General features: G+C 45.9%; 1 protein-coding gene across 4 annotated transcripts in view; it reads right to left on the bottom strand.

The window, feature by feature from the left end:
- Window positions 1-13004, bottom strand: part of RAD51C (RAD51 paralog C) — a 156347-nt gene that overhangs the window by 53085 nt on the left and 90258 nt on the right. Inside the window, exons 7-8 of one of the 4 annotated variants that reach the window (XM_040336824.1) lie at window positions 11539-11599; window positions 5278-5320 (exon numbers count right to left, since the gene is read on the bottom strand). The exons of 1 other annotated variant lie outside the window; for it this stretch is intronic. In XM_040336824.1, coding sequence (XP_040192758.1) covers window positions 5293-5320; window positions 11539-11599 — 89 coding nt within the window. In that variant the 3' untranslated portion in view covers window positions 5278-5292. Of the gene's footprint in view, window positions 1-5277; window positions 5321-11538; window positions 11600-13004 lie in introns of those variants that run through there. 2 more of the 4 variants (XM_040336823.1, XM_040336822.1) reach the window with 2 other exon arrangements.

Genomic DNA, 13004 nt, shown 5'->3' with positions numbered 1-13004 from the left:
GGGCAATGACAAGGCAACTACTTTATTTTTGTTCCGATTCTAAAAATAGTTGCCCTGTCATGCCATTTTTTTCTGTAATCTTTAACATGTACGAGAAGTAAAATCTATATAATCAGCTAAATTACTGAAGATTTAAATGGGTTTTCAAGTTTACAAAAGAAGTGAGAGTCGATTTACAGTACACCCCTTACATTTTTGTAAATATTTTATTTATTTTTAATTTTATTTCATGTGACAACACTGAAGACATTGCACTTTGCTACAATGTAAAGTAGTGAGTGTACAGCTTGTATAACAGTGTAAATTTACTGTCCCCTCAAAATAACTCAACACACAGCCATTGTGGTAATGGACTGGCCAAGCATGTCTTCAGACCTAAACCCTATTGAGCATCTGTGGGGATTTTGGAATACATTTTTAACACCTACTAAAATCCTTCCCAGCTGCATGGTGTGTAATGGTGTACTAAGCTATATGTTAATTGAGTATGTGCTGATATAAGCACCAAGTGAAAAACGTAAGCTATGGGCTTCAATTGATTGAATCACTTTCCCAGGCAGTTCCCTTATGGGCAACAGCATTCTCAGGAAAAAAATAGAGCCTGTGTAACAATGATGATGTGTCCTTGTAGATTTTGCCTCTGTGTGAACCTATCTTTAGGCTGCTGTTCATTTTTATTTAATTTTTTTAAACAAAGCAGCTCATGTTGTAGCCCACTACTGAGATTACACAGAAAAGAGGCGATTAGTGGAGGTCTCAGTGAAGGAGACCTTGTTGGCTAGTAGAGATGGGTTTGGGCATGTTTGGGATCCCATCTGCCAGATCCCGCCAGAAAAGCAGACAATGCACATGGCTAATCACAAGCAGTGAGAAATTTCTCGATCCGCAGCTGCACATATCAGGAAATGTCTCACTGTCTGTGGATCCTGACCTCCCTGGGGCCCTAAACAAAATTACATGTCACAGATTAAGGTTGAGAAGCGGGGGGGAGGGGGTGTTTTGCTGTCAGAAATTACATCTTACATTAAAGTAAGAAGCGAGGGGTGCTGACTTCTTACCTCTTCTCCCATGCAACCAGCGAGTTGAGAAGCAGGGTGAGGGGCCGAAAAGGACTTCTCACCAGGCGGGGGCCTCTAGTAATTTGGGGGGCCCTCCGCAGCTTTGCGGGGCCCTAAGCGGCTTGCATAGTGAGCCTATAGGGCGGATCGGCCCTGGTGATTAGCCATGTGCAGTGTCGGCTTCCTGGCGGGCTTGTGGGGTTTCGAACACGTCCGAGCCCATCTCTATTGGTTAGCATAAAAGTGGAAACTAAGGTGTTAAACGACTGTTGATTAACTTAATGGAAACAAAAGTGGACAATCCCTTTAAAATGGATCAAAAAATAGTAGACGGCAGTGAAATAGTAAAAAACAAGCTCACAGCCCAAATAACCCCTACCTGATGCTCATAGGGCTGGTTCACACCATAAAGCGGTGCGGGAAAGGTGCATTCCATTAGCATTTCCTGCACCACATTCATAATGCACTGCTGGAAGGGATGACAACACATTAACAGCAACTCAAACACAGATAACAAATGCAGTGCATTTGCAGGCACGTGAGGAAGTGGAAGCAGGATGCCTCTAAAATGTGTATCCCCCCCCCCCCCCCATAAAAAAATGACATGCCAAAATGTGGCATGTCAGGGAGTCACCTTCACTAAATCGGAAGTTCCATTTTTGGGTTGAACTCCGCTTTAACAGAAATTGCACAGGAACCCATTTCTGTGCGATTCAGCAGTAAAAAAAAATCCCAGCTTACTCACCAGCCAGCCCATACTGGCATGCAAACTCATAGCATACAAGTATGCATGTATATGCCATTTCAGAAATAATACACCGGAAGTGTAGGTTAGAAACATTTTTCATCTAGTTTATATATGCTACACTCTTGTGAGATGCTATGTGCAATAACTATTAGTTACAAAAGCTGCCACTCCCTTAAGGATAATTTCTACAATCAAAAGATATAAATTTATTGCAGTGATAAGGATCACTTGTTATTTTCTGTGTGGACTCACAAGGAGAGAGATGTCTTAAAGAGATGACACAAGGTTATATATACAGTTGCCATAAAAAGTATGTGAACCCTTTTGGAATGATATGGATTTCTGCACAAATTGGTCATAAAATGTGATCTGATCTTCATCTAAGTCACAACAATAGACAATCCCAGTCTGCTTAAACTAACACAAAGAATTAAATGTTTCCACGTTTTTATTGAACACACCATGTAAACATTCACAGTGCAGGTGAAAAAAGTATGTGAACCCCTAGACTAATGACATCTCCAAGAGCCAATTGGAGTGAGGTGTCAGCCAACTGGAGTCCAATCAATGAGAGGAGAGAGGAGATTGGAGGTGTTGGTTACAGCTGCCCTGCCCTATATAAAAAACACACACCAGTTCTGGGTTTGCTTTTCACAAGAAGCATTGCCTGATGTGAATGATGCCTCACACAAAAGAGCTCTCAGAAGACCTACAATTAAGAATTATTGACTTGCATAAAGCTGGAAAGGGTTATAAAAGTATCTCCAAAAGCCTTGCTGTTCATCAGCAAGACAAATTGTCTATAAATGGAGAAAGTTCAGCACTGTTGCTACTCTCCCTAGGACTGGCCGTCCTGTAAAGATGACTACAAGAGCACAGCGCAGACTGCTCAATGAGGTGAAGAAGAATCCTAGAGTGTCAGCTAAAGACTTACTAAAGGCTCTGGCATATGCCAACATCCCTGTTAGCGAATCTACGATACGTAAACTACTAAACAAGAATGGATTTCATGGGAGGATACCACAGAGGAAGCCACTGCTGTCCAAAAAAAACAAAACATTGATGCACGTTTACAGTTTGCACAAGAGCACCTGGATGTTCCACAGCAGTACTGGCAAAATATTCTGTGAACAGATGAAACCAAATTTGAGTTGTTTGGAAGAAACACACAACACTGTGTGGAGAAAAAGAGGCACAGCACACCAACATCAAAACATCATCCCAACTGTGAAGTATGGTGGTGGGGGCATCATGGTTTGGGGCTGATTTGCTGCGTCAGGGCCTGGACGGATTGCTATCATCGAAGAAAAAATGCATTCCCAAGTTTATCAAGACATTTTGCAGGAGAACTTAAAGCCATCTGTCCACCAGCTGAAGCTCAACAGAAGATGGGTGTTGCAACAGGACGACGACCCAAAGCATAGAAGTAAATCAACAACAGAATGGCTTAAAAAGAAGAAAATACGCCTTCTGGAGTGGCCCAGTCAGAGTCCTGACATCACCCAGATTGAGATGCTGTGGCATGACCTCAAGAAAGCGATTCACACCAGACATCCCAAGAATATTGCTGAACTGAAACAGTTCTGTAAAGAGGAATGGTCAAGAATTACTCATGACGTTGTGCACATCTGATCTGCAACTACAAGAAACGTTTGGTTGATGTTATTGCTGCCAAAGGAGGTTCAACCAGTTATTAAATCCAAGGGTTCACATACTTTTTCCACCTGCACTGTGAATGTTTACATGGTGTGTTCAATAAAAACATGGTAACATTTAATTCTTTGTGTGTTATTAGTTTAAGCAGACTGTGATTGTCTATTGTTGTGACTTAGATGAAGATCAGATCACATTTTATGACCAATTTGTGCAGAAATCCATATAATTCCAAAAGGGTTCACATACTTTTTATGGCAACTGTACATATATTGTTTGTTCAGACTATTGCACATATGAACAAATAGGAGAATTATTTGAGTACGAGTAAGCGCTGCATTCATTATAGAAGTCTTTTTCATCCAGCCTTTTTCCCAAGGTGGTGGTTCTGTCTGAACCAGCTGCAGTTGAGTTGAAAACGACAATGCATGATGGGAAAGTATACAAAAGCTTTATTTTAAATAAATAAGTTTGACACTTCAAGCCACTGCCTACCTTTAAAAATATTCATCATTCATAGTAACTATTCTACCTGTAGAGGTAACAGTTCCTATGTGTACTCTCAGCTGAGTTGCCAACTTTCAAGTACTATGTACTGGCAAAGACGCTGCGATTTTATAATTACATGACTCAAATTGTTTAAAAAATATGGAAATTCTTTAATATAATAATGCCACTCGTCATTGTGAAGAGCTAAACATCTTTCCTATGAGAACCGTGTTAAGAAGCCACAGTATTATTGTAAATGTAATCTTAGAGAGTGGCATTCTACTCAGCTGAACAAATTATGTATTGTAAAAGCATTTTCACAGCTTTCCACTTTTGCGGACTCCATGGCAACTTATTGCTGACAAAGACGTACTAATCCAGAAGAAAGTCAGGATGAAAGATGTTTGTGCATTTTAAAATCACTGAATTAGAAACAAACAAATAATGGACCAAGTGTTATGCTCTGACTACAGCAAGACTGAAACACTGGATCTGTTGTTTATGTGCTTCAATGAGCACAACCACCTTCGGTAAATTCTATTTACATTTCAAAAAGAGGCAAAATCCCACAGTCCATGCATAATGAATAAAAAAAACATAAACAGCGGTAAATTTAAAAGAGCGTATGCATTAAAAACCTACAAAAAGAAAAAACTCTGGGAATAATTTGCTTGGAATAATATACTGTACATAGCTGAATAGGTGAAAAGAAGGAAATCACACTGCTATAAAAAATACACAGGGATATTGAAGTGGTAACAATCCCTAATCTACTCATGTGCTATACATGCAGAACCATCAGTCTCTATGATCGATGCACTTGCTGTGACCAGCACTAAAAAAACCGCAGGATTTCTTTTGAGTGCACAACACTAAAATGTAGAATGTACCTTAAGAGACACGGTCACCTGCCTATTCAGGACAAAGTAACAGTACCCCCTGATAGCCTCTGCTGCCAGAAAGGTATATTCATGGATCAAATCTCCCAGCCTACCGCTACAGAAGTCAACCCCAAGTTGTGTCAAAAGTGGATGACACTCCCCAAGTGGATGACATCATGCCCTGCTACCCTATTTAACAGTGGGCTCTAAAGATTGGCCACTTAGGCCCGAGCACTGAAACCAGCTCTAACCATACCAGGAAGCCCTGCACTGTTAGAGCAATGATGCAAGGGCTCTGACAGAGTGGGGAGGTGGCAAAGGATTGCAGTTTGCTCCGTTGCCACTTTCTTGCTGGGGATGAGGTTTTCGAGTGGGGATAGCGGGTGGGCTAGTAAAAAGCATAGTCCCCCCCCTCGAGTTGAACAAAAAAAATAGGATTTTTTGTACTCACCGTACAGCCTTCTCAAGTCTTGACATATGGGTTAATGTTCCTGTTCATAGGAGAGGACAAGGCAGAACATGTTAGATATTTAAACGCATTTTACTTTAAACAGAGTTGAACAGAGTCCAGACATAACCCTCCGCCCTGCAGTTAGCAGCTCAGTTCGTAACAAGCAGTACAAACCTAAAAAGGAGGGGTGGGTGCTGTGTCCATCCATGGACGACAGAGAAAAGGATTTTATGGCGAGTACAAAAAATCCCATTTTCTCTTTTCGTCCATAGACGGACACAGCCTTCTCAAGTCTTGACATATGGGACATCCCCAAGCAGTGTCAAAAAAACGAGGGGTGGGAACAGTATAAAAAAAAAAACTAACTTCACCCCAAACAAGCAGAGCTCCTCAACAGAGGAGTTGCAACCTTAATAGCCGCATGCAAAACCTTGCGGCCAAAAGAAGCATCTGAAGATGCACTCACATCAACCTTGTAAAATTTGGAAAAAGTGTGAACGGACGACCAAGTCGTGGCCTCACACACCTGTGAGACAGACGCTTGATGTCGAAAAGTCCAGGAAGCACCAATTGCCCTGGTTGAATGTGCCATGACCAGAAAGGGAGGCGCCCGCCCCTTAAGGGCATAGGTCTGTATGACGGTCTGCCTGATCCACCGAGAAATAGTGGCTGGCGAGATCGCCAGGCCCCTTTGTGGACCAGACACCGACACAGTGAGTCAGACCTCCGAAACTGAGCCGTAGCAGACAGGTACACCCGCAAAGCAAGTACCACGTCTAAAGTATGGAGCGCAGTCTCTCTGGGATGCGACGGCCTAGGACACAAGAATAGAAGCACAATGTCCTAATTCAAATGGAAGGCCGAAACTACCTTTGGAAGGAAAGAAGGCCGCGGGCGTAGAACCGCTTTATTCTTATGGAGGACCAAGTATGGCGACTTGCAAGACAAGGCCGCCAATTCAGAAACCCTTCTGACAGATGTAATGGACACTAGAAAGGCCACTTTCTGAGATGGTGTCAAGAGAGGAATCTCTCTGATGTTTTCAAAGGGAGGTTCCTGGAGAACCGAGAGCACCAGATTCAAATACCATGGAGGAAGTACATGACGAACCCCCTGCACAAAAGGTACCTACCAGGGAGTGGGCCGCCAAAGGCCGTTGAAAGAACACAGCCAAGGCTGAAATCTGCCCCTTAATGGTGCTTAAGGCAAGTTTCTGATCTAGGAAAGATGAAAAAATGGTGCGCATACCAAATGAATATAAAGAAGAAGCAGCAAACTCAAAAATGTTATACAACATGAATACCATAGGACAAGAAATGGAGTCGCGCTAAACAAGGATGAATATACCTTAGTGAAAAAGTCATGTATAAATCATATGAATAAAAATGTGAAATAGCTAGCAATAATTAAACAGAAAGAGAATAGTCCCAATAGCAAAAACTTTTGCAAAGTAGAAGTGCAAAAACGCAAGTCCAATGACGTATTCAATCTGTTGTAGTATTGAAAATGCTGCTACGATAGGTGAAAATTCAGGAACCACCACCTAATAATAATACTGACCCTTACCAGAGTCTAAGATCCTGACGGATCAAATAGTGCAGCAAATGGACAGATCCAATGGATGCACCGTAGCTCGCCTCCTGACAAGGTCTTCAGAGCTACGGTGCATCCATTGGATCTGTCCATTTGCTGCACTATTTGATCCGTCAGGATCTTAGACTCTGGTAATGGTCAGTATTATTATTATTATTGGTATTCATTCTTGTTTAGCGCGACTCCATTTCTTGTCCTAAAGTTTCTGATCTACTCCACGATGTAAAAACAGCAGGACCCTGGAAACCAAATATGTCCGTGGATGCCACCCCTTCTCTTCGCACATAGAGATGTAGGCATTACAGGTGCAATGGCCCGTCCGTCATAATTACAGTCCAATAGGAGGGAAGGAAAGACTTCCCGGACTGAAGAGTCGGGGATCTCAGCCACCAACTCAGAGAGGCCCTGACAGGTGACTCACCCAAATCTGACAATCCAGAGATAATGGAGACTTGTTCCATTTGGACAGGATCTCCTTCTGCAAGACTCAAGTGTGTAATTGGGCATACGGTACTGCCTCGAAGGAGGCCACCATGAGGCCCAGAACTCGCATGCAAAAACGGAGAGACAACCATTTGCGGGATTGCTAGCAATTTCACAGCTGACTGGAGTGTCCGCAACTTCTCCAAAGGAAGGAAGACATTCGCCTCCGCGGAGTCCAGAATCAGCCCTAGGTACTCTAAATGCTGAGTCGGTATCAGGACCGACTTCTGAATGTTTAACACCTAACCAAATTCTCGGAGGGTCTGACTGGCTATAGACACATCTTCCTCTAATTCTGAGCCAGAAGCTGCACTCAGAAGAAGATCGTCTAAGTAGCCCACGATAGCAATGCCTCGCTGTCTCAGCAAAGCTAGAATCGGGGCAAGCACCTTGGTGAAAACCCTCAGTGCTGACGCCAGGCCAAAGGGAAGAGCCATAAACTGATAGTGGTCCTCGCCGATTGCAACCACTGAACAAATGGAGTGCAGCAACCACTGAACGAATGGATTCCATGCGGAACTTCCGAACCTTTACAAAGGCATATAACAGACTTCGAGGTCCAAGATTGGACGGACTCCGTCCTCCTTTGGGACCACAAACAGATTCGAATAAAATCTCTGAAACCTCTCGTTCAGTGGTACAGGCAAAATCACTCTGCACCTTAGCAAATCTTGCACTGCCCCCAATAGGGCAGACCGACAAGTCGGGAGGAGAGGGAGATTTGAGGGAAAGAATCTGTTCAGCAGGTAGGAAAGAAACTTGATATTGTACCCCGAAGTGACCACCTTGCAGACCCACTGGTCGGAGAGCAGGGAGGCCCACCGGGCTGTTAACCTGCAAAGCCGTCCCCCCCCCCCACCAATGAGTCAGGTGGGGGCAAAACGTCATGCAGTGGCAGGTTTGTTTGCTGCCTTGTTCAGCTTACGCAGCCAGGGACGCTTCTGTCCCCCAGCAGGCCCTTTGTCAGCTTGGGAGGGTCTACCCGCGGCCCACGACTGACGAAAATACTGCTTCTGCGTGGGAAAGGAAGGACCTGGCTTACAGCGCGGCTCCTTCCCCTTAGTGGACTGAGGGAGAAGAGTGCTTTTTTCTTCAGTGACATCCTTAATAATGTTATCCAGCCAGGTACCAAAAAGCATCCCACCCTTGAAGGGCTAGTCTGCCAGTGCTTTCTTAGAAGCCTGGTCAGCGGACCAGCATTTCAGCCAAATTAGGTGGCGCAATACCACCGCAGAAACAGAGGCCCTGGAGATTAAGGGGGTCGCATCCAGAGTGGCATCACAGACATACACAAGGCCCTGCACCAACTGGTCAGCCAGTCTCACACACTCAGGAGGGAGCTGATGCTTCCTCACCGTCTGGTCCAAAATCTTTGCCCATTCAGTGAGTGTCTGAGACACAAAGGTTGCAGCTAAAATAGGCCGCAACGCAGACACCGGCATGATGAACATGGACCTGCTCCCCGCCTCGGACCTCCTATCAGTATGGTCCTTAAATGCAGGAGTCCCTTCTACAGGGAGAGTGGTTACTTTATTCACCCGAGCGACTGGGGGTTTAACAACCGGAGGAGAACCCCATTTTTCAAAAGGATACCTGACTGCCAGGCACTGAGGGACCACAAAGAACCTATGCGGCTTTTCCCATTCCTTATCTATGAATTTATCAAAGAAAGACACATAGGGAAACACCTTTACAAAGCGGTTCAACTTGTGCGACCCAAAAGAGACTGACCCCTTCGTGGACACCTGAGCTGCACCTTCCAGCTTAAGAGAGTCCCTTACAGCATTGATAAGCGCACTAACAAGTGCTCTGTCTTGCACTGACCCGGACGAGGGGTCCTCCTAACAAGGAAGGTCCAGGTCCGCATCTTCTGACAACCCAGAACTTGGGTCATGTGCCGCAGCCAGGCCCGGGTCTGAGTCAGAACATTCCCCGGGAGATGGCGGGGGAAGGGGGTGCTTTTTAGCCCCTTACGCTCGCACGCCGCTTCCATCCTGACAACAAATGATTCCAGGACTGCCGACAAAGTGTCCATGGGAACCGCAGGTGCAGGGGCACCGGCTGCTGCTTCTGGCATGTTTGGGGAAGAAGGGCCAGACACCGACTCCATAGTACATCACTGACAGCTCTCAGGGACACAGTCAATAAAACTGAAAAATCCACCCTCCTTGCTGCATTGACCGGGGGGGTTACCCAGGTGACTCACACCCAGCAAGAGGCCGCTCAGCGTGTGTAAGGAAAACTGAAGAAAACTGCGAGGAGAATTGTGCTGCTCGCTGTTCAGGAAGCCAGCACTAGAGGCCAAAACCCACACAAAAATGACCACCAGACGCCTCAGAGAAAAAAGGGCACAACCACAAGAAAATGGCCACCCGCAATAACAACCTGCGCCACGGCAAGATGGCCACCAATTGGAAAATACAATGGAAGCAGCAGGCACACTAAAAATGGCGTTGCCGAAATGGTGCCCGAGCACCGCAATGTGGACGAGAAAGCCACGGCATGGACTTCCCTGGAGGCAGACCACCCCCCACAGAAAAGCGACACCCCAAAGTCCCCCACTGGGACCCGGTCGCAGCGAGCCCTGCTAGTGCAGAAGGGGAAAAATGACAGAGAGCAGGGAAAGGGAGGACAGGAGGAACCATACTTACCCTTCCATGCGAGGACCTGCTGGTGCGTCCCTGACAGACCTACAACCCAGTTGGAGTACCTGTCAGCCCGGTCCACTGTGAGTGAGACAGCAAGCAGCCCAGTCATATGTGGACCCTGGAGCAAAAGCCCACCTGCAGCCCCTGGAGCCATTGGGGAATGGCCGACCCAGCGCGTAGCCAAGGACTGCTCACACTCGCTGGCCAGACTGGGGAGACTACAAGGATCTATAATATCCAGCCTGTCACTCATCTGACAGTTGATGGAAGAATCGCAAAAAAATTTAATAAAAAATGTCTTCAGGACTCTGGGTCCAAAGGGAGCCACGTACTTCTCCTCTGCTAGGCAGAAAAAAACTGAGCTGCTGACTGCAGGGCGGAGGGTTATGTCTGGAGTGACCACCCCCTGGACAGGGCCAGGGATGGACTGGCCATTGGGACTACAGGGAGTTTCCCGGTGGGCCGATGGCTCAGTGGGCCGGCTTCAGTAACAGCGGACCGCCGCCCCCTCTGCTCCTCTGTCTCTCCCTTCCCGCAGCCCTCACCTGGGGGAACAAAGAAGCAGGGGTGGACCAGAGGAGCAGGGACGACGACAGAGGAGCATGGGGGAGGGGACAGACAGCTGACCCAACAGATATGGCCTGGGAGTTTCTCACTTCTGCCTAATCCTGTCCCATAAGGGGGGGCACCGAACCGATTCTTTTCCCAGGGTGAAATAATGTCTAGCTTCTTCACTGGTACTGCCTATAAGAGTACCAGTACCAGCCGTTCTACTCTAATAAAGTAGAACGGCTAGTGGCTAGTGAAGGGGGAGAGGGGGCTTGGGTGGCCGGGGGGGTTGCGGTAGTTGTCCGGCCGTCATGGGAGAGACCTGTCAAGGTGGGCCAGTCTGGATGAATTCCAGGGCCATATTTCTGTCCCAGTCCAGCCCTGGGCAGGGCTGGTTAACTCTGTTTAAAATAACGTGTGTTTAAATATCTAACATGTTCTGCCTAGTCCTCTCCTATGAACAGGAACATAACCCATATGTCAAGACTTGAGAAGGCTGTGTCCGTCCATGGACGTAAAGAGAAAACATTGTTTTCCTTTAGCCTCAGTTCACACTATTGCGATGCGGGAACCCATGCGATCCGATTCCATGCAGGGAAAAAAAAAGGTTCCTGCAGTATTTTTGTGCAAATCCAATGCGAGTTCAGCCATACACACTGTATGGCTGAATTTGCTATGCACAGACATCACATGCAATCTGCACATAAATGCAGCGCCAATCAAATGTGATGTCTGTGTTTGCAATAGTGTAAACCCAGGCTGAATGATCTGGCTTAATTAAACAGAAGTTATTTTTATCAGAAAATGGGTCTACTACTAGGCAGAGCTTTTGCGTAAAAATATATATATTTTTTAAACCTAATTTTCAGAACTGCTGTTTCCCATTTAAACTTTGACCAGACATTAAACCTAACAGCTAAAGAGAACTAAACAGTGTGACCATACTCTGATAGAATACAATATACACACACACACACATACACACCTTTGCATACCCTCCCAGTGAAGTGTTAAACGACTGGTTGCTGTATGTGCCCAACTGTCCCCTGGAAAAAGAAGAAACATAAAAATATGAGTTCAAATTGTGAAAGTGTTCACAGATAAGTCCATCTAATACATAAAACTTAGTTTTAGAAGAATCTGATGTGTTTAAAGTGTAGCTCCACCCAAAAGGGAGGCTGGAGCTTCTTTTTAAGCATGCCATGTTTGCTACATGCTCTGGTACATTGGTACCACAATCCCTCTACTAGAACTCCTCCCCCCTCAATATTGTGCTATAGAGGGCAAATTGGACCTCTGCAGAGACGCTGCTGCTTCCACACAGAGAGAAAAGGTTCTTGTCAGCATGCCGTCAGTGGACAAGCTTTTAGACTTATGGTATGCCTCCTTTATAATGGAAAATTACCTATATTACCTGGAATACCTTTTATTTTGATGCACCAGGAATGTATTTATCAGATTTAAACTGAAGGGTCAACTAGACTTTTCATATACTGTACATCTCATGCTTATAATCTAGTTTGGGTTTGCATCATTGCGCTATGGTATCGTTGGTGCACCACACAGTGCCTTTCAATCACAATGCTACTCCAACACAACATTCCAGCGCACCTGAATTTCTAAAATAGAACAGCCTAGTGTAATGCACTACTGTACATTGCAGAGAATGTTGCATGCACGATTTTTGGTCTGTTGTGGTACATTAGGTAGCCCTTTCAAATAGGCAGAACAATGCGTCTTTCACACAAGCTGATCTAGGAGGAGGGCGGGACTTTTGTCACAGTGCGGCCAACGTTTTCACACTAGGCTCCAATACATACAGTGGGAGATGCCTGCTGTTTGTGAAGTGTAGAGGAGGGAGGGAGGGAGGGGAGCGCTGCAGCCACACTGGCAGTGTGTGTGATAAGTTCTCTCTCATGTCACGCTGTCCCGGCGGCCCCTCTTCTCTTCTCGTCCATCCCCATTTGCTTGTGACATCATCTGGAATGGATGAGAAGAGAGGAGAGGCCGCCAGGACAGCGTGACATGAGAGATAACTTATCACAGATGCTTCCTGCATACTGGCTACCAGGTAAATGCTATGCCCCAGTGTGCGCCAAGTGCCCCATGCCCTTATGTGCCATGTGTCCTGATGTCCGTGCCCCGATGTCTGGTGCCCCAGTCTGCTGTGCCTCAATGTCGTGTGCCCTGATGTGCTGTGCCCTTTACCCTGATGTGGCCTGGTGTGCTGTACCCTGATGTTCACTGTGCCCTGATGTGCTGTGCCCTGGGCGTCAAAATGCACCTTCGCCTGAGTTGGCAAAAATCCTTGCACCGGCCCTGTCTATATCTATGAAGTTTCTGTCCCGATGTGGCCAACTCAATAGCAGATTTTTGCATGGATGTAAACACAGTGGCAGGCTGCCATGGACAGGTATGCGCAAGGGTGGGGAGTTTTAGGTTAGATTAGGT

The sequence above is a fragment of the Rana temporaria genome, chromosome 2 (assembly GCF_905171775.1).
Source record: "Rana temporaria chromosome 2, aRanTem1.1, whole genome shotgun sequence".
NCBI lineage: Eukaryota > Metazoa > Chordata > Amphibia > Anura > Ranidae > Rana > Rana temporaria.
Note: the sequence above shows the minus strand (reverse complement) of the source record. Positions and strands in the feature narration are given on the sequence as shown.